The 23,414-nt window shown below is 35.5% G+C and overlaps 1 protein-coding gene across 4 annotated transcripts in view; it reads right to left on the bottom strand.

The window, feature by feature from the left end:
• LOC108342774 (probable plastidic glucose transporter 1) overlaps positions 1–18,857 on the bottom strand; it is a 31,107-nt gene extending 12,250 nt beyond the window's left edge. For 3 of the 4 annotated variants that reach the window (XM_052879670.1, XM_017580566.2, XM_017580567.2), the window contains exons 1-4: positions 18,480–18,857; positions 17,727–17,927; positions 9,642–9,741; positions 3,617–3,729 (exon numbers count right to left, since the gene is read on the bottom strand). In XM_052879670.1, coding sequence (XP_052735630.1) covers positions 3,617–3,729; positions 9,642–9,741; positions 17,727–17,927; positions 18,480–18,802 — 737 coding nt within the window. In that variant the 5' untranslated portion in view covers positions 18,803–18,857. Of the gene's footprint in view, positions 1–3,616; positions 3,730–4,194; positions 4,630–9,641; positions 9,742–17,726; positions 17,928–18,479 lie in introns of those variants that run through there. The other variant, XM_052879671.1, reaches the window with a different exon arrangement.
• Between the last annotated feature and the right edge of the window lie 4,557 nt (positions 18,858–23,414).

Below are 23,414 nucleotides of genomic sequence, written 5' to 3'. Positions count from 1 at the left end.
TCCACTCACGAAGCCACGTTACCCTTTTCTCTCCTCTTATAAACTCTTCCCCACCTATTTTTATTATTTCCTCCTCCATGAATCAAGGGTTCATTGACTTCCATAACACCTGGGTACGTATCAGGGAGTGAGTCTTTCAAATCTATACCATTTACATTGATTGGATAATTTAGGAAACAAGCACAACCTATTCTAGGAAACAAATCCTTGAGATTGTGGAATTCTGATAGGTTTTCAGACCTGTTACGTACCTGAGGTTGATACGTAAGGATCCACGAACACAATAGGCAATAAAGCTAAAGAATGAATGATAATGAACAAATGAATCTCTCTTATTGATCGTAATAACTGAATAAACAAAAGTAAACAATAATTGGGAGCATAACCTCCTTCAATTACTTTGGGAGCATAACCTTCCTCACAAGACGGTAGCCGCCTGTCAACAACTCAATAATAAAAAACATACCTTTAACCATAGACTCTCCCTTTATTTATATTAATTATTTCCTAAATAAAATATTTTCCTAGAATAAAATATTTCCCTAGAATAAACGTATCCTATCAAGACCTATAATGAGATGTTTTAGAAACTGCAGATCTTTATTCCAACAACATACTAGGTTTCCTCCAATGTGGAGAAATAAAACACACAATTTCTGGTTATTCGACTACACATATTGGCACAGTTATGGAGTCTCCATCTCTCCTTCATGCTCAACTAGGTCATCCCAATCTAGCCAAATTACTATAGCTTGTTCCCAAGTTGTCTAGTTTGGTGTGAATCGTGTCAACTAGGAAAACATAGTCGTAGATCCTTTTGTCATAGTATCTCACGTGTTTCGTCCGCGTTTCACTTAGTTCACTCTGTTTGGGGACCTAATCGTGTTAAGTTTAATTTATGTTTTCAATATTTTGTTACTTTTATTAATGATTATTCTAGATGTACTAGGTTAATTTTAATGAAAATCGTTCTGATTTATTTTATATCTTTCAAACCTTTTATAATGAAATTAAAACTCAGTTTGGTATTTTTATTCGAACTTTGCAAAGTGATAATGGCCTTGAATAACTTTCATATTCTTTTAAACAATTTATCGCTTCTTGTTGCATTCTCTAGGAAAATTGAGCCAATTAAGCCCTCTCTACGTTATGTTTTCACATACGGCGTTAACAGATGCTGACGTGATGCACACTGATATAAAAGTGTTTTATTATGTGGAATTTTTTTTAAAATTAAGAGTTTTTGACTTGGCAAAATTTATTCCTAATCGAACCAAAAAATTTGTTCCTAATCGAACCTTACAAAGGCTCAGCCAGATCTGGTCGGACTCCCTCCACCACCCACTCCACTCGGCTCACTCCCCCATGGACCTTGTCGCCGGTCGCCGGCCGCCGATCGTTGAGCTTCGCCGACACTAGTAATTAGTAGAGCATACCATTGCTTGGCTAATTAAAAAGATAAAAATTACAAAGAAAATTAAAAACTACATTGACCCTCAACCTACCTTGTGAAATGGAAGAAATAGGGATTGTAATTAAACCAATTTAATCCTAATTGAACCTAGAAAACCTAAATTAAATTCCAAATATTGGTTTCCTCTCTTTAATTTGAAAACCCAATCTAGGAAGTCCCTCTTCCTCTTCTAAATACGTTAGGGATTTTGTTTTAATCTATCCTGTGAACTCTGAACAAAGGATAAGACTTGTGCTCCCAATTCTCGAAAAATAAAACCTAGCTTGAGGGATCTTTGATCTCGTGCAAGAGGACTTCTATGGGAACACCTATCTTCTTCCCCATATCTCTTTCGGTTTCGCAGACAACCCCAACTCTAGGGAAAGGTTCTTCCTTCGCGCAAGTAACAGTGGAGTTCTCTTCTTCCCCAATCGTATTGGCCTTGCTTCGTTTCACAAGAGAAGGCTCTGTTTTCCCTTTCTCTTTCTTGGGTTCTGGTGCGGTGGTCATAGGGAGGAGGGGCTCAGGTCCAATGAACCAGGCACGGCGTTCCCTTCGTGGAGGTGTGTGCTGTGTTGGCGGCTCTCTGCGGTCTCGTGGAGGTTCTCGTAGCGGCTCTCGAAGCAACTCGCGAAGGTGGACGCGAGTTGAGTGCGAACAATGTTGTGATGGCAGCGACGGCGCGATGAAGGTTCCTGCATTCTGATTCGCGGCGCAAGCTTCCTTTCTCCTTCTCCTCTTCTGGTTGCGATTGGGTTCTTAGGGGTTTTTTGTTTCGATATTTGATTCTTGTGATTTGGAAGATAGGGTTTTGTTTCACTAACCCAAAGTAGCAAGCAATACCCGATGCAACAAAAATCACCGGTGAGTCCCGCCTCAACCTCCTCTAGGGAACCTTTCCCTCTTTCGCGCCACTTGTTTGTCACTCCCCCGATACCACTCTCCTAACTCAAAGCAAAAATAATCCCTAAATTTTAACATAAACCAATTAAATTTTGCCATGTCATAATCTCTTAATTTAAAAAAAAATTTCACATAATCAAACAATACACATCAACATATTAAGTGTGCACCACGTCAGCATCTGTTAACGCCGTCTGTGAAAAATTAACGAACAAGGCTTAATTAGCTCAATTTTTCAAAAATTTGGACCCAATTGAGACAATTGAAAACTAGAGGACCCACTTGAGATTCTCCAACAAATATGAGGGTGATTTGAGGGTTTAAACCTTCTTTATTTTTAGTCATGGTTGCTCTTTCGCAATGACCTTTTTATCAACTAGATGTCAAAATTGCTTTCCATAATGAAGATTTGCAGGAAGAAATTTATAAGGAGTAACCTTGCGGATTTGTTGCTTAGAGGGTATCTTTCCAGATTGATATGTCGTCTTTACAAATCTTTATAACGCCTAAAATAATCTCCTATGGCCTAGTGTTGTAATTAGAGAAAAAATGTCTATAGAATCTTCTTAATTAGAGAAAATATCTATAGAATCTTCCTAATTAGAGAAAATATTTTTAGGATTTTCTAGATTATTTTTCAGTATATTGTTTCCTTATTTCCCCTTTTTAGAATATTAGATTGCTACAAATAGAAGTAGGGAGAATGTAATTGATATGAATGAAAATAATAAAGTCACTCTTTTTCAAGTTGATATTAGAGCTCCCTATCTTGGGAGCTCCGTTTCCGCTACAATAGTACTCACCGTCACTGCTATCCAATATCCTATCATTTATAACTCTTGATATGAAAGCTTTTAAGGAGGAACTCAAGCGCTTGAAAGCAATGGTTGAATCAATGAGTAAGCCCTTTAGATCATGTACTTTGTCCATGAAAGGTAAGATTTGTCTCAATATTAATGGTCATGTGTCTCAAGGTATCTGGATTCTTGATTTAGGAGCAACTAAAGATATGAGATATTTTCATGTGTCCTTCGACTCATGGTAAAACAAATAGAGAACAACTTATTATAGTTGCGAATGGTTAGGGTATACCTATATGTCACTCTGAGAATATAACTTTAGACTCATCTATTATATTAAAGGATATTTTACATGTTTCACAATTAGCCAACAGTCTTATCTATGTGAAAAATGCAAGTCAAAATTGTGATTTAAACACCAAACACATGAATCTATGAGGAAATATACAAAGAAACTCACCAATGTGGATCATTCTTAGAGGGTATTCCAAGAATTAGTGAAGTAATAATGCCAAGGCAAGTGCCAATTTGACATAAAGACCCCAAGGCACCCCTATATTTTGTTGGAGCTACCTACACCACATCACAGCAAAGAGACATGAGTGAGAAAGGCTTGTTATTTCTATTTTAGAATATCTTTGCTCCACATAACATAAACAAAAGGATAGAAAAAAAAATAAGTACAGACCATCTTCATTAGAAATATGAATATACCTTCAACATGGAAGGGGAACTGTAAAGTATTACCACAATAGAAATAAATAAAAACAATTAGAAATTGGCTTGCTTTATTTTCATTATAACAAATAAATAATGTTTATTACAGTGTGCCTAGAAAAATAAAAAGCATAATTTAAACAAATTGTTAAGAATTGGACTTTAAACCTAACTCAACCTCATAAAATCAGCTTGTAAGGGAAGGTTTGTAACACACCCGTCTCACGTTGATGTGAGACTTTCAACACACCTGCATCACACTAAGGTATATATATCTCATGTGTGGAGAAACTCACTATAGGCATCAACAGAAATTGAAACCTCATTTGATGATTTAGGAGAATTGACTTGAGCAACATTAGTTGTCTTGTGTTGTTGTCGCTCCTTTGTATGGCATTTTGCCTCAATATGGCCGTATTGCTGACAAAAAATGCAACAAGGGTGTTGACCATGATATCCACCATGATTTCCACTTCGTCCACCTCGGTAAGAAGATTGGAAGTAAAAAGCAAAGGAATTAGTTGGAGGTACAGGAGAATGACCAAACATGTGAGGAATTGAGTAGCGAAGTAATTGTTCACTAACAGTGTCATAAGATGGAACGACCGTGTCAAATAAGATTTGATTGCGGATAGAGTCAAAGTTAAGAGGAAGTCCAACAAGTGTAAGAACCATAAAAACTTGTTACGTTCAACATATTTGTATGCACATTAGTGAAAAGCATGAGTGACTCAAAATCAACTATTAAGTGATCGAGCTTACCAAGATATGTTTGTATATCATGATTTTCCAGCTTCACAGTTATAAGGTTGGAGACAACATTATAAAGGCAATGAACATCATTGGAGTATAGTCTCTTGGCTTTGTTCCACACATCATAACAAGTAGTAAAAGTGTGGCATCTAGGCTACAATTTGACATCAATGTTGAACCAAAGAACGCTACACAAGGAGGCATCAATTTGCATCCATTGGGCTTGATCATTACGAGGAATGTCTTTGGCCTGTTTGGTCAAGTGGTTGGCACGTCCTTGACCTTGAAACCATATCTGGACAGCAGCAGCCCAAGAGTTACAATTGCTCATCCCAGTCAATTTTTCACATGGAATCAGCAAAACAGTGGTAAAAATAACTAATGCGGGGGAACTTGTGTATAAGCTTTTGGAAGCCATAGGAAAAGTACCTGAAATGGTCTAAAAAAGGGGTGCTTGGGTATGATGAAGGAGGCCATGGGTGAACCGGCAAATGGGTTGTGCCAAGACAAAAAAAAAAAAAGTACGTGGAGACAGGCATTGAAGAGGCTCTAACCAAGTTCTAATACTACATAGAATTATGTTTTGAATGTAATGTGTGTCTAATGCAGACCACACAATATGCATTTATACTATTTTATAGAATCAATTATAATAACAACACCTAATAATTAGGAATCAATCCTTCTATGTCCTAAATTATGTAACTGTCAATTTCCTACAAATCTATAACAATTGATTACATTTTAACAATTAGTTACCATATCATAATAGTTGCAATATTATGGGTATTTGGGCTTAACCCATGTTTTCCTTTATTCTAACTCAAAATCTACCGACACCTACATAATCAGGGGGTGTCTTTCTCAGATCTTAAGAAGTACAGAAGATTGGTTGAAAAAATGAACTATCTAACTATTTCTCCTCCTAAACTTTCCTTTGTAGTCAATGTGCTGAGTCAATTTCTTAATTCCCTATGTGGAGATCATTGAAATGTAGTATCTTAAAGTACATTAAAGGATCCCTGGAAAGGGTTTGCTATATGGTCATAATAACCATACTAAAGTCGTCTATTATTCAGATGCTGACTAGGCAGGACCTCCTTCTGGTAAAAGATCTAATAGAGGACTATCTCCTAAATATATACAAGAAGAACTTGAGGAAGAGCAATTGCAATTCAAAGGATTTATGACAAAGTCAAAGATAAAAACATGTCTCCTTAAATCTTATAATTTTCTATGAAGGGAACTTAAAGAACACAAAGATCATGAGCACAATTGAAGAACAATTTAAGAAATTAAATAAATTGTAATTTATTTCAATTTTACAGAATGTTAAATTTGATCGAAGAGCCAATTTGTGCTTTTTGGGTGAGCGGGCCTCGCTAGGATAAAAATCGGATCTGTAATTTTCGTTTTTTTTTTTTTTTTTTTTTGTGTTTTGGGCTTTATTTTAGGGTTTCTATGTTTTCTTTAACTTATGTACCTATATATAAAGGTACCAAAAGTTTATGTAAACACTTTTAAGTCATATAATATGCATTTGCATTCATTGAGAGAGAATTCTTAGTTTTTGGATTAGAACTTTGATTCTTATCAAAGATTAACATCTTTGTGGCGAATCTTCACTTGACTTATTTTGCATTCTTTTTTGAGTTGTGTTTGTCGTGTCTCTTGAGGATCCAAATTCAGAAGCGATTGTATTCTTCCCTAGACAGGATCAGATCTAGATCTACTTTCAGATATTGTGTTTCCATGGGAGATAACTTGATTTCTTGGAAGAGTAAGAAACAAAGTGTTAGAACAAAATCTTGTGCAAAAGAAGAATCCTATGGCTTAAACTTGTGAATTTGTTTGGCTTAAACAATTGTGAACTTCAATTTGCAGATGTCACTCAAATGATACTTATATGTTGATAATAATGCTACTCTTCATATTAGCTCTAATCCTATCTTTCATGAAAGGACAAGGTGTAAAGACCAAGAAAATGACTTTTTAGAAGTCATAGTGGTTCAAAAATAGTAAAACTCAATTATTTTAATATAAATAGTTTTGTTATGAATGAGTTTTGTTATTTTAAAACACATTATCTCTCTAGAAACAATTTTTCTGGAGTTCTCTGACTTCTCTCTAACAGTTCTTTCTCACCGCTCGTTTGATTTAAAAACCGAGACTGTAGGATTGATCCTTGCATGTGTCTTTTTAGTCAACTATATGAGTCTCTGCTGATCAATGATTATAACGGTATATCCTGATCATTCTTGTGATGTTTCTATGTCTAGATAGAGCATCCTGCAACTTTGGAGGAGTTTCGCTGGTTAGGATCTTGTTAGTTCTTGGTCAGGTAAGAGAAGTTAGTTGTTTTGGTGTGAGTGAGTTTGATAATTTAATGTTATGCATGTTGATGGATTTGATTGGTGTGTATGATTGCTTTAAATTGAATGATTGGTTCATGATTTTTGAGTTTGTTTGTGTTTGGGTTTGTGTGACAGAGAATTTAGAATATGAGCAATTGAGCATATTATTATGTGTTTTCATGTTTAAAACTATTTTGAATCACTGCACTGAGAAAAAAGTACCAATTTAAGCAATTGGTCATGTCAAAGTTCACTTAAAATCACAAAATCCATTTGTTGTCAATTGATATGGCACTAAGTGATATTAGAGTGACGTTGAGAGGCAGTTTTTGTCGAAGGTCTAGACGTATTTTAGCTCCAAAGCACTAAGCGACAGACTGAACCACTGAGCACCACCTTTTGCTAATGTTGTAGTGCTAAGCAGCAGCAGGGCACCCTTGACCGTCTTCTTTGTACTATAAGGCTAGAGCAATATAAATTCAGGATGCTGAGTGTCAGAATTGTTGCTGAGCACCACTCTTTGCGAAAGATTTGGTGTTGAGCGCCAATTTGTATGATTGTATTTGTTTTCTTCTTTGGTTGAAATAGATTTGTGATGGAATTGATGTATGTTTATAATATTGTTTATTATTAATTGAGGTGATGATATGGTTATGCACATGTATGGTGATGGTGTTGAAATAATTTCAAGGAGAATTCTTTGTGGTGATGATCTTAGTGTATGCATTGACATATGGGAGTCTCATACCTCTTAATATTCTACTAACCATTCAACTAATATAAAGAGAAATGGTTGAGGGGGGAGAATAGTAAGAGGTCCTAGCCACTAAACCATTTGGTCCTAGGCATGAAGGGGACCAACTTTGTGAGTAGTAGGGTGATAACCCCTTTGTTTATGACTCTTTAAAATATAAATACTACTACAAGTGCATGCCTACAGTGAAGCTCATTGTCAAAGGCATGTATCCAGATAATTAAATCTAGTGTCAACTATTTGTTTTAATATATATATATATATATATATATATATATATATATATATATATATATATATATATATATATATGATTTATTGTATTTTATACATGCTTAGTTTATAATTGATATAATTTAAATATCTTAGCATAATCCTTGTGCACACTAAATTACCCTATTGTTTCTTTTGTGTTTCTTGTGTTTTGTTTGTTTCTTTTGCAATGATCACTTTATTGGTATGCAGATGAAAGGTAGGTTTTGATCCACGTTTGGTTGAAGGCGGCGATGGTACGGATGCAAAGTAGTCTTCTTTGGTTTCTAGTAGTTATCCTATATAGGAGTTTTCAAAAACTCTAAGTTATCCTTAGCAATTTCATATATTTTATTACTACAGTTATTTATTTAACTTTTTTAAAACTGCATTAATACTATATATATTTTGAAACAATTTGCTTTGTTTTATCATTCTTATAATTTCTTATTTTGTGAGTTGTAAGCTACTAAAAATGGGATGTTACACAAGGCACGTTGAGATTGACTATTACTTTATTCGATAAAAGATTGTATCGAGATACATCAAGACTAAATTTGTTCACTCAAGTTATCAATTTACAAATATTTTCACTAAATCTTTACGAAGATATTGTAAGTTACAATATCTTATGTTTGTTACAGTATTATTATTCATTATAAATACATTACCCTATGTGTATTTTCTACACAAGGGAATTAATCATATACCTAGTTTTTCCTATTTTCACGGTAACAAAGAGAGATTTCTTAATTTTTACTAAAAATATTATTTCTATTGATAGCAAATGAGATGCTGATAGACTTCTTTAAGTTCTTTGTGCATCTCCCTGGTTTCCGACTTCAGTGCCTCCATGGTGGTCTCCAGTGAATTCACTCTCCCCTCCAAGGCATTGACTATTCCTTCCATCACACTCCTCTCCCAGGTATCCGGCAGGTCGGACCAATTTGATAGATTTCTTTAGGTAAGAAATCAATCTTGAAACACAACACTCACACACACCCAGGAAAAAACACTGTATATTATTCTTGCAATCAAAGAATACAATGTACACGTCCAAAACTCTCAAGGCAACACTTTCCCTCCACAGGATACAAGGTACTGTCTGCACAAAAGAATTAACAAAAGCTCTCTTGCCACGTGACACTCCTGCCTTTTTATAAAGGCAACCCAATCAGCTAACCAACTTCTAACTACTCAACAAGCAACTAATTCCTAATATGTTTCCTTCCATCCTGCACACATTATATCCTATCAGATGCCCTTTTGGGTGTCATCATAACTAAGATGCCAAAGTACATATTGATGCCTAGTATGAGTTTTATTTAAAAATAAATAAAGAGAGATTTGAGGAAGAAAAGTAATCTATTCTTATTTCTTAACAATCAGATCAAAGTTTACCCTGAAGTATTTATAGTCTCAGTACAACTATCATAGTGACGGTTGTATAACTGAAAATATTGACGACATATAGTCATGTATGTAATTGACTTACTACTTTGTTAAGAACTAATTCCCGTAAGAGGCAGTTGAATAATAGCTCTTCCATTATGAGTAACATCAAGGTATTAGGAGTAAAGTGTAAACTGTACAGAGAAGGTAAGTCGGACAAGAAAATGATTATGTACAAAGCTAAATTTGATATTAGCATGTACCTCGGAGATATATATTGGAACAAGAACCGTATTAACACCTATACCAAAACCAACAAGAAGTCTTCCCCCAATTATCTCATTCAAGGAGTGAGCTTGTGCACTGTAAAAAATTAGAACATGTTAACAATATGACTTATAGCAAAGGACCTACAACTTCACATCAAAAAGCTTGCAATTTGTGGGCAATATGCATTGATGATGAAAATATTGGAAAAGTCAATCATGTTATAATTATAAATTACATATACTTAATAAATCATGTTTTTGAACAAGCAGTTAAAAATAGAAGCTAACAATGCTATAGTAGAGTAACTTTATACACTAGCTGTTTTTCAACACGAGAAATAAGTTTGGCATTTAAGTTAGCTCGAGAAAGTTTAATTATGAGAAACATGTTTGATATTGAAAAGGCATTGACCCCATATGCCAATGGGCAAATACCATGTATTTTTGAGACATCATGAAGGCTTTATTTATATTGAGAAAATGGAAACAATAAAAAAATAGGAAGGATTTAGTATCCTCTAATAATAAAGATATAATACGAGAATAAATAAAATCGTCCTAACAATACATGTATGATCTAGATGTATTTCATTATATAACATATGCTCCTCATTTCTATAATTATAACACTCCCCTCAAGTTGCAACATATAAGTCATATGCCAAACTTGATACAGGTATTATCGATTCTTGGTTATCTTAGAGACTTGGTGAATATATCAGTCAATTGTTTGTTAAAGTTGACAAATTTAGTGCTGATAACAATCCACCTCCATATGATTGGTCATCACATGAAAGACCAGGACTAGAATATTTATGTTAGGGCATGACCTCTTATTATGAAGGTCTATTAAAGAAAAAACAAAGGAAAAGGAAAGTACAGCTTATTGTTTTCATTAACCCAGCTGTAAAATATGTTAGTAGTTATGTTGTTGGGAAGCTTGTATATATGTGTCTTTTGGGGTTTTGGAACAAAAAAGGATTGGAAAATAAGTGAGCAGTGGGAGGATTTTGGACCCTCGAAGTGCTAGTGGTATTTCTGTAACAATCCTGGTATTAGAGGTGGTTTGTTACACGTGGTGACTTCAAGAATGATGGAATCACGAGTGGAAGCACCGAAGAAGTCTTTCGCAAATGGGCTTTGGTTACCATAGGGTTTTAAAGCAAGATTAGATGCATGGTTGACCCAAATGGAAGTGAATTTGGAATCCCATCTTGCGTAACAGAATTCACACATGCCACGGTTGGAAAGGATTGTGGGAAAGGTTCTAGTGAAGCAAATTTTATGAATCAGAGTCTATGAAGAAGCTACACAAGAAGAATTAGCACTATTTCCGCTTGAGAGAGGTACACAAAGAGGTGAAAATGGAAGTGGTTATGGAGTTTAACGCACTATCTTGGTTTCAATGATGGAAAGCATGCAACCGAAATCAGTCTTGGTTTGGTCTCAATAATGCTCTTATTAAAAGGTTCCAACCTGTTTTTATGGGAAACCGTTTCAAATAGTTGTTGGCCCAAAAGCAAAAGAATTCAATGACCGAATTTATCACCCAGTTTGAAAGATTCGCTAGAGTTATTAAAGGGTTGAATGAACAATATTTGGTGAGGATTTTTCCAATGGGTTATGAAAAGAGATTAGAGGAGAACTGAGGTTGTACAAAACTAAACATCTCTTGGAAATGATGAACAAATCCTACACTATTGAAGGGAAGAATATAGTTGTAGCAAAGGCAGTAGGAGATTATAGAGACATAAGAGTGGGTAGGATCTTTCTTATTCAAAGAGGAACAAAGGAATGGATAACAAAACTGTTGGAAGTCCCACATCGACTACAGATAAGGCCAAATTATAATATATAAGTGGGGTGCAAACCTCACCATACAAGCCGGTTTTGTGGGGTTGAGTTAGGCTTAAAATCCACTTCTCAACATGGTATCAGAATCAGGTGTGAGCCTTTCCTAGCGAGATCTACGTGGGTATTCTATTCCACCCGTTCTCAAGCTACTATCGGACCACCCATTAATTCTACTCTCACGCTCGAGATGTCCATACCTCGGCGTGAAGGGGATGTGTTGGAAGTCCCACATCGACTAGAGATAAGGCCAAATTATAATATATAAGTGGGGTGCAAACCTCACCATACAAGCCGGTTTTGTGGGGTTGAGTTGGGCTTGAAGTCCACTTCTTAACATGGTATCAGAGTTATGGTTAAGAGCTTATCCAAGTGATATTTGTTGTTTGTTAGACATATTGTTCTACCCACTATCGGGCCGTTATCGGACCACCCATTAATGTCTAGTCTCACGTTCAAGATGTATATACCTCAGCGTGAGGGGGGTGTGTTGGAAGTTTCACATCGACTAGAGATAAGGTCAATTTAAAGTATATAAGTTGGTGCAAACCTCACCTTACAAGTCGGTTCTGTGCGGTTAAGTTAGGCTTAAAGTCCACTTCTTAACATGGTATCAGAGCCATGTTTAGAGCTTATCCTAGGGAGATCTGTGTGGGCATTATGTTTCTTCTGTTCCACCCGTTGTCGGGACACTATCGGACCACCCATTAATTCTACTATCACGCTCGAGATGTCTATACCTCGGCGTAAAAGGGGTGTGTTGGAAGTCCCACATCGACTAAAGATAAGGCCAAATTATAATATATAAGTGGGGTGCAAACCTCACCATACATGCCGGTTTTGTGAGGTTGAGTTAGGCTTAAAATCCACTTCTTAACATGGTATCAGAGCCACGTTGGAGCCTTTCCTAGCGAGATCTATGTGGGCATTCTATTCTATCCGTTGTCGGGCTACTATCGAACCACCCATTAATTCTACTCTCACGCTCGAGATGTCTATACCTCGGCGTGAAGGGGGTGTGTTGGAAGTCCCACATCGACTAGAGATAAGACCAAATTTTAATATATAAGTCGGGTGCAAACCTCACCATACAAGCCGGTTTTTTGGGGTTGAGTTAGGCTTAAAGTCCACTTCTTAACAAGAACCTCCAAGATCAATGGCAGTGGCTAATTCAGCACAACCCAATATAGTAGCAGAAGCAAATTCTTTTTCTCAATCTGGTCCAGCTAGGGCAGTAATGAGGTAAAGGCTACCAGTGATGGCCACAACAAAGGCAACTTTAAAAGGTTGACACAATCAGAGCTTCAAGAAAAGATCAAAAAAAGAGGATGTTTTCTCTGTGATTAAAAATATAGCAGAATCTTCTTTGCAAGAACAAACAACTCAACTAACTGATGTTAATAGAAGGGCATGAGGAAGAAACGAGCACAAAAATGGAGGAACTTTGTAATCGCTGAACTTTTCCCATAATTCTACCTTGAGAACAAGGTCAATCCTGATGGGTCGGGTATTGTTAGGACGACCTCATATTATGAAGGTCTATTAAAGAAAAAACAAAGGAAAAGGAAAATAGAGCTAATTGTTTTAATTAAAACATTTGTAAAATTTGTAAGTAGTTATGTTGTTGGGAAGCTTGTATATATAGGTGTGTTTTAGAGTTTTAGGAAAAAAAGATTCGTAGGAAAATTGATTTATCTATCTCACACAAGACCAAACATTGCTTATGCATTTAGTGTAGTGAGCCAATTTATGCATGATCCAATTTATGCAGTTGACAAAATTCACCAATACTTGAAGTCAAGTCCAGGAAATGGGCTATTATTCAAAAGGGAAGATACATTGACTATGAAAATATATACTGATGTTGACAATACAGGTTCTATTACTAACACAAAATCTACTTTTGGGTATTGTGTGTTTCTTGGAGATAGTCTAGTAACGTAAAGGACCAAAAAGCAAGATAGAGTATCTCGTTCTAGTGTAGAAGTTGAATTCCGAGCTCTTGCTCAAGGAATCTGTGAAAGACTCTGGATGAAAATCATTTTGGATGACCTCAAAGTCAAGGTGGAAAACCTTGTGCAACTACATTGTGCAACAAGTCTGCCATGAACATTGCCCATAATCCAATACAACATGACAGGACCAAACACATTGAGATTGACAGACATTTCATCAAAGATAATCTAGATAGAGGCTTTGTAATTACAACTCATGTTCCTACAGAACTTCAGATAGCAGCTATTTTTACGAAAGGGTCCCCTCTAGGTAGATTCAAGATCTTGTAGACAAGTTGAGAATGATTGATATTCATGTACCAACTTGAGGGGGAGTGTTGTAATTAGAGAAAATATCAATAGAATTTTCTTAATTAGAGAAAATATCTATAGAATTTTCCTAATCAGAGAAAATATTTGTAGGATCTTCTAGATTATTTTTCAGTATATTGTTTCCTTATTTCCCTTTTTTAGAAGATTGGATTGCTACAAACAGAGGTAAGGAGAATGTAATTGATATGAATCAAAATAATGAAGTCATTCTCTTTTTCAAGTCTTATCCTCCTAAATAATGTCTTTGCCAAGAGCATTCTTAATAGTATACTTTAAGATTCATACAACTATATCCAAATGGTCTTGACAAGGGATGTTTAAAACTTAACTTACTACACTTACTACAAAGGTGATTTCAAAACAAGTTACATTAAGGTAATATAATATAATCATCAATAAAGGTAACAAATATTTGAAACAAAGAATAATAATGGAGGGAGGATCCCAAATATCAAAGTGAACCAAAGAGTCAAAGCTTGTTTATTAAGCGTATTAGGAAACACTAACGAATATGTTTTCCTAACTCACTTTAAACTACACAAATGTTTTAAATGTAGTACTATATTCTTCAATTTTGCAAAACAGGATTTCTTAGTTGTGTATGAATCATCAACATAGGAACACCATTGATGCACATACTAATGGTGATGGAGAGATATATTAAACCAAAGGAGTTTGAATTTTTAAAATTCAAATTTCCCTCCTTCCATTTCATCCAAGGATCATTAGACTAAGATTTGCATTTAATTTCTCTTACATTCACATTTGCAATAGAAGATGTCTTTTCCTATAATTAGCCATGCTTCCTCTCCTATAAAATACTTTTGACATTGAATTTTGAGAGAGAATTCTCATCACGTTGAGTGTAAAGGAAGTTCTGTTGGGTCTTATCTTGATTCTAAGAAGTCAAGTGGTGATTATTCACTTGGAGCTTATGTTGGAGAAGCATGGAGTCATCTTCCTCTTCTTCAAGCTGTGCACCGTTTTCCATCTCCTAAGTCTTCTCATCTTTTCTTTCTGTTTTCTCATTTCTATTTCTGCCAATATCTTTTACTTTCTTGTCTTCAAGTTTTTTTGTTCTTCATAATCTCATGGATAAAATTCATGTTTAGTGGTGAGCATCTTTGAGTTTCTTTGTCTTTTTGAATTCCTCAAACTAATCAGCACACATAAACACTTATTAAGTTCTTAGAGGATTTCAAGTTAATGCACACGTAAACACTAATGAAGTTCTTAGAGGATTTCAAGTTAATGCACACATAAACACTTATCAGCACCAAAGTCAATGACCCAAGGTCCAAGAGAAGTGGATTGAGAGAGACAAACAAATAAATGACCAATGTGTGCCACCAAAGTAGTGTCACTAGTAGATAGGCATGTCGCACACCATTTGTTCCAACAGTAGATGTTTGGGCAATATGGTGAACAAAGGGGTTTCCCATGCAGCTTCCAACACCCATCAATGATATGTCAAATACAATGGCAATGTTCGCATTTTGGACGACTTTTAGAACTACCTATGCGAAAGCATCTTGAGTTATTACTATATGATGAAAAAGTAGTATTTTTTTTTCCTTGCAGACAAAGTATACGCCTCCATGTGAAGACAAGTTAGCTCTAAAAGGGAGCTTGAATAAAGTTTGATACTCCTTTTCACGTGCTAGTGAAACATCTAACAGATAAACAGAAGCAAAACAACAGATTATACTACTATATGCTACGCCTGCTCTCCTATAAGAAACTGCTCAAAGGATTCCACTAATAAAAACTTGATTAAAATTGAGTACATAGACCACTCCTTGTTATCTCTTCTCAATCTCCACTTGAGACTAAGAACTTGAGTAAATGATAGATGATAAATAAGACTACTCTCAAAGGGAGGATATAGTAATATTTCTCCCAGGTGGGTAACTTCACATAATGAAGAGCACAGAGTTTTCACACTTCCCGCAAAGAACAAATCATACTCAAGATTAGAATACTATATGTTGATTCAGTAGAAAATATTTTGAGAGATTACAATAAGGCATTGTTATAATTACAATTATGTTGTTGGAAGATTCTAAAGATCCCTCTGTAGTCATTACTTTAGGGTTAGAGTTCTCTATATATGGAGGTTTAAGTTCTTTTTCAATGAATAATTCAATAAAACTCTTTTCTCTCATACAGTTTTATCTTTTTCAAATCTTTATTTCGTTGTATATTTCAATGATGAGCTTTGGTACTTTGGTTCATGTATAGACTTCAAAGAATATGATTGTTGCATGATGTGATCATTAGCAATAATACCCCTTTATATGTGATTTCATGGTTTGCTTGATATCTTGAGTGATGTGACCTTACTTTGTTCAAGATATTAATATAACGTTGGAAGACAGTTTTTTTAGATCTAGAAAAATAATATTAACAAAATAATCCGAGAGAGAAAAGCATATCAGACTGTCAAACAAACTCTTATGGAGCCACCATGAAATGGGTAGAAACGCATGGAGGAGGCGGCCCGAATGTAGGTTGGTCAGTTGTCAAGTGTTGCACGCACAGCTACACACTGATCAGAGTTACATTTGGAACGGGACAGAAGATGCATGTGAAGGCACGTGGATGGGTTTTTCATGTCGCATTTGATGGTTGGATAGATCAGTGCAGCGTGATCCAAACCCTGCCAAAACCTCTTGCCAGAGGCAGCACTAGAACAATGTGAACCTGAGAAAACTTCACCAAAAAAACAGAGAAAAAAAGTCCTTCAAAAGACAGTGGATCTACCTGGCCAAGACACTTTTGAAAAAACTACCATGTTAAACTGTAGGGAAGAGAAAGACATTGAGCTGAAACCTTGTACTTCTAAGACAACACATGTTTTATTTATACGAGATAATTGAATCAATACAATCAATATAGGAGATTTGATTTCCTATAATAATAAAGATAGGTACAGGAATAAATAAAAATGTTTCTAATAATTCATATATAATTTAGATATTCTTTATTAGATAGGAACGCTCCTTGTTTCTATAATTAAAATAGATAAAAAGAAGCAGTGTACTCATTTAACTTATCAATACAGTGGATTTGGAAAAAAAAAAGCTTGTGTCGCATTAAGTAAATTTCAATCCTTCCCCATTTAAGATAGCTGAAGAAAGTTTAATTATGAGAAATTTTAGAAATGCATAAAGCCAACAACCAACAAGATAGTGATTGTCAAACAACTAAAGTCTACCACTTTCATTGAGATGAATTAAACCAAGAAATAGGAGCTCTATTAGGAGAAATCTAACAAAAGCGGTTAAATTTAGTAGGAAATTACAAAAAATGAGAAGAGAGATTGATTTGGAACTCTAAATCTTTTTCAAACATGCCAACAAATTTATTTTAATTTTCTATAAAGCTAGCAATGTTGTTTAGTCACATACTTCTGCACATGAAAATTTTTGAATTCGATCGAATATACAAAACAGAAGGTGCCATAACAATGTTGTAAGTTAATGCTTAAAATAACTTGTTTTGGGGACAACAACCTTGTAATCAAAAGCTAAGGGAGACAGCTTTTGAAACATAAAATGAAAATGCAATTATATCCCTATAAAACTGGCCCTTACCAAGCACTAAGTAGGACTTTTGATAGTTTGGGAAAATAGTTTAAATCCTATTAAACAACAGTCGTTACTTTATGAAGCACAGGACATCTACGTAAAAACAACTATGCATCTTAAAACCATGCAAATAATTAATTAGTTTTAAAAATCATATTATAAGATGCTTTTGTTGTCTAGAACCTTAACACTGTAGAGTGTTACTCAGTTAAAAGGATTCATTCTCAAAATCTTTATATAAAAGCAGGACAATGTCAAGATCCACAAGAAGAAATGAAGTTATTAAAGATATCATCAACCATGTACACTACCTTATTATTGCCCCAAGGATTAAGGGTATGCTATCAATCTGAAATGTGAGCCGACAACCAAGTCTATCCACCAACGAACCAGAACTTATGCTCCCTATAAATGCACCAGCAATAAATATACTGACCACGAGTCCCTCGATCAAAGAGTTTCCTTCAAAACCAAGCTCCCGAGCAATGGAAACAATAGGACCATTCATGACTCTGTAAAATATGCAATCAAGTTTGAAATGATTCAAACATTACTAGAAGCTAGAAACTCAAATCCAGTCACCATGTAGTTTTAAAAACTAATCATGCTATTCTGAACTTATCACATAAAAGATTAGCAAATACTTAGCTACAGCATAATCTGTCCACATTAATTATCTATTCTTGCTTTAAGAGAATGAATATCATCCTGGCTTTACTTTCACAACCTCAATGAAACACATTCAACCAGCTTTTTTGAATTTTGATTATAACTACTGAACTATTTAGTTCAAATCCACACTCCGCTCAAAATTTTGCTCATCAAATCGTCTTGTAACTTCACTGTAAGATTTTTTTATCTCACATGACTATGTTTAAAAACAATTGAACTATGTAAGGAAATAAAGAATTATTTTGTTGATAGAAATCACACCAGTTACATTCTCATCACAGCACAGATGTTAGGTATTTATCAATCCTCCCAGCACAGAATGAAAGGTGAAGTTGCAGTAAGGCGGTAGTTAAACCAAAAAAAATGAGAGAAAAATAGAAGCAAAAACTGACCCAATGTGATACCCAAATATAAAATTGGACATGGAAGCAACAAGAACGTGGGGAAATGCAGGCAACCATCCCGAATCAAAATTTGCATCTTTTTGACGCAATGGGAATTTCTCTGCTCTTTCGTCATCGGCAAAGTTACGAGTGTGATGCGACTCGGGCGGGTCGCTTTTGAGGGCTGAAACTCTTAGCTTATTAGAAGGGTGGCGAAAGGAGCAACTGAGATTGTGAGGTTTGGTTTTGGCTTTGTAGAAGGAAAGGGGTTTGCGAATTGGGTCGCATTGAGTATAGACAATCGCTGCTGAAACCGAATGAAGGGAATTCATCCTTCAAATTGAAATGAAAAGTTAATAATTATATAAATTGAAGGACGCGAAGGAACTCTTTACCTCGATTATATATTGTAAGGTTTATGCTTCTTTATACACGAATAGTTTTTTTCATACACCTGTAGTTGTAGGAAAATACCATAATACTCCTCTTTATAAATATGGGTGATACAGGTACATCCACGATTTGTATATACATGAACTTTTTCATTGTTTTTTTACTTTTAGTGAGTAGTAGTACAGTGAAAACTCAACAAATGAAAATCTGAGTGAAGAGAAATCATTAGTCTAATAACTCGGATTGAAAAAGGTAGGAGGAAAATTGATGTGATCATCAACCGGGCAAAAGAGAATCAAAAGAATGACAATGGCTCCTTTATACAAAAAGAGTAAAGTAGGTTTGGTGGCTTGTATTTTTATAGTTTTACTTTTGCTCTTTATATTAGTTAGGTAACTTATATACCCTTTAGAAGTGGAACAATTAAGAGATGTGAGACTTAAAACACCCTTAGGGGCGGCCGTCCAGACTTGAATGTCTGTCAAGTCTCACATTCTTTAGTTTTCTCCACCTACTTCATCTCTTAGTGTTATATAAGCAATCTAAGGTCTCATTCGTACATACACCTTCAAATTGGTATATAAAGAGTATTTTGCATTCCTCAATTGCATTACTTCTTTGAGATAGAATTTTGTCTCTTAGTCTCCTTTTGGGTCTTATCTAGTGAAGAACAAGTGTTGATCCTCTTTCGCATTTATTTTGGATCTATAAGTATCATGTCATTAAATTCCTAAGTTTCCTCTCATTTCTCTTACATTTTTAGTCTTTTTAATTCCATTTTTTAATTGTTCTTGCTTAGTCTTAGGCTTATTTCTATCTAGACATGTTATTCCATATCATGTGGTATCTAGAGCCTTAGGTTTGGTCTTTGTCTTAGGAAAGCATGCTAGTTAGAAAGCTTTTTATCTTTCCGTCAGCACCTAACGCGCACAGTATGCATGTCCTACATTTTTTCTATAGTTTCGTTAACATATTAGGAAAAATATCTGATCCTTATTTCATGTTAATTCCATCGTTTACTATGTGCATATGGTTCTAATTCATTAAATCCTCCATAGTTGTACTTCTTTAGGTTATTTCTAATCTTTTTGTTGTATGTGCTTGCTCTTTTGTGTATTTGGTGGCTGAATTTTCTCTCCTGGTTGTTATACACCATCAAGACATAATAGTTTTAAAACTTTATCATAGCGCGAAAATGTTTTTTCAAAACTTCAACATTTAATGTGCATAATCTATTCAAACATAATAGTTTCAAAACACTTGCCCAATGAAAATAACGAAGAAAATAAAATAACTCCAATTACATTCTCTTAAAATTTAAATGAAATAATTTTAGATAAAATCCCAAGCCTGTCCCTTCGTCATCTCTCGAATCTATCATGTCTCAACATCATCTGCAACATCATCTGCTCTCGTATTACATATTATACGATCATAGTCGATAATATCATTCACAACACACAAACACAAACATGTATGGGGAAAGCTACCGATAAAACAATCATAATAATAATAAGATATAAGCACACTGAATATATCAACCATAAACCTCCCCATGCCCAATGGTATTAAACAATAAGATTCCTAATCCTCTAGCATATCAACTTAATCATAATGAATTACTCAATTCTCGATCCTTGATCTTCAATCTTTGATCCTTGACCCTTGAACCTTGATGTCATCACTAACATCTCATGCAAAGACCATTGGCTATCCATTCATTAGCATTTGTGCTAACTACTTACTATAATAATTATAGTAACACCACTATCAACATAGCATCACATGAAGCATCTACAATACCATGATCATCACCATAGATACACCACCATCATGACTACCCCAGTCATAAATAACACCATGAGCATCACCGTACCATGTACACCATAGTGGAAAGAATCAGTCACACTATTGTACCCTATCTCACCCGCTTGTAGCCGATCGTACAGACCAATTTGTAGCTTCCCCTATAGATACGCTCGAGTAGACCCGCAATCCAGCTAATGAATATGTAATCCTGCCACACAAGGGCAAGGAAGACACCATCACCCCCACACAAGGAAGGTTCAATACCCGAACAACCCTTCCTTTGCACATAAGGAAAAAGGAAGCACCTATTTGTAGATAGAACCAGGATTTACTAGGTACAACTAATAGACTTATTCTCCACTCTCAAGCTCATCAACCACATATTCAAGTACACCCCAACACTCACTCATGCTCCAATCTCAACCACAAGTCACAACTGACCCTAAACATAACATTAATCTTACTCTCTAATTATCATCACATTCCACAACTCCACAAGTTTGGTCCACGTTCATTCTTCATCAAAACACATTGTTTCCAGTAAAAATACCCTAGGATAATTTTTTGAATTCGTGTTTTAATTGATTAATTTTAGTTCACAAAAATCTATCCAAATTTTCCCCCACTATGTGTTTGATTTAATGACTGAACCAAATGTTGGTGCTTGAGAGACGACCAAAAAGTTACTTCCTAGTATATACTTGATGAGTCGATATTTTATACACTTCACTTAGTTTATTGTACCAAATTTGATCAGGGAATTGTGCTAAAGTGTCCGGTATTTTCCCGTTTTCACTAAATGTACTTAATTTGACCAAAAATTCTAATTTCAATTAATTTGAATTATTTGAGTTATTTATTTGCATTAGTGATTGCAAGGGAAATTTAGGAAACACAATTTGGGACATTTAGAAGAATGTTTATTTACACATTGTATTGATTAATTTTAAGAAATAAAATTGGTTTTGAAACCAATATACACCACTGGAACACCTGAACAAGCCTCAGACAGGGGCAGAAGTGCCTAAAAGTCAGTTTTTTTGCCAATGGTGACCTGTGTTCACCTGACTGAGTACCTGTGTTGGACTTTCTGTACAAATTTGCAATTCCTCTCGGGTAATCGTTTACAGGGGTGCTGTAAACGATTACCAGTGCTGCGTGAATGTTGTGTCAACTTGTGTGTCTTCGTTTGAGTTCAATTCTTATCCGTTTTGCATGCAATTTTTTTTCATAGTTTCGTCTAGATGTCTATTTTCACGTATAGCTTTTCGTTTGTTAAAATTCGTTTTGTGCTGTTCCCAGTATTTTGTTTACTCTCCTATGTCAGTCCAGTAATTACTGTTTTGAGTGTTCTAAAATGTTTGCATTGTTTGCTTGATGTTTAGTACTTGTGGTGGCTGGAATTGATCATTGGACAGTGCTAAGACTCTCCGCAGAGTGTTCACAAGAAGGAGAGCTCAATGGATTTTGCATTGATTTATTTTGTGTGTTAAAATAAAAAATTTGATTTAGAACTCCTACACACCACACAGCCTTAAGAATACCAGCCACCACTCCACGGTTTTATTTTCCCATTCAAGGTTTTATTTTGGCATTTAGTTGATACTTTGGAACACATCACGTCTGGGAGGAATTCAAAAATGAAAGTGAATTTGTTGAAATATAACACACGGCCCACCTAGCTTTGAAAAAAAAAGAAGAAGCCTTCAACCTTTGGAGAGAAGCACGTACACACCTTCTTTTGTTATTATTACTCTTGTAAAAGATTGATTGAAGAAAGAATACGTGCAAGGTGTTAAAGGAGATAACAAATGCTAAAATATGGGGTCCATTCACCACTAAAAAAGCACTCTAGCAAAACTCACGGAACCAAGAAGTTTTCTTCATTCATTTTGGCAAACATACATCAAGAGCATACATTTTGCAACATGGGAACCACCAAACTCTCTTGTCTGGAACGTGAATATGAAGCCATCAATTTGGAAAGCTTCAATTAAATTAAGTGGCAGCTCACATCTCACGGCCCACATGGAAAAATCTGAATGGTTTTCTCCATTTTATTTTTGGCTAGCACATGGTCCACCACTCACGCTTTTTAACGTTTATGGCTTGTAAAAATTGAAGACAATTGGAGATTGGAACGTAAGGAGTGCAACTGGCTGGAAGGATAGAGAAGCTCACGGTCCCTTTGGTGCAGCACACGTGCAGCAGTGGTGTTCTCCATTCTAGCAAGCGAAGCAACTCCATCCAGACGTCCATATTTCCAGCATCCTCCACCAAACGCAGCAGTTCACGCAGCACTTGAATGAAGATGAGCAGCAGCAGCTCTTCCGTTCTTCAAATGGAAGAAGCACCATCCAGGAAGCAGCAACGTCCAGCATGCAGCCCTTCACCACGGTCCAGCAGCGTGTGTGTGTTTGGAAAAGAAAGGAAGTGGTGTGTTGTCATGGTGGCATGAGAATGGTATTACGTCCAGGGGGAAGCAGCTGCCACGGTCTAAGTTGGAATATTTTATTCATTAGCAATGAAGTGGTGAAGAGAAATGGAAGGCTTTTTCACGTCCACAAGGAAACAAAAGTGGAAAATTAATTGATCAAGAAAGTTGCTAAAAGACAAAATTGAGAAATGGTGCTGGATGGCAAAGTCACGTTCAAGTGTGCACAAAAAGAGAAGTAACAGGAGTAGCTTCAGGAGCTATAAATTGGCAGAATTTGGGGGCAGAGGGATGAGATTTGGGAAGCA

The sequence above is a fragment of the Vigna angularis genome, chromosome 6 (assembly GCF_016808095.1).
Source record: "Vigna angularis cultivar LongXiaoDou No.4 chromosome 6, ASM1680809v1, whole genome shotgun sequence".
NCBI lineage: Eukaryota > Viridiplantae > Streptophyta > Magnoliopsida > Fabales > Fabaceae > Vigna > Vigna angularis.
Note: the sequence above shows the minus strand (reverse complement) of the source record. Positions and strands in the feature narration are given on the sequence as shown.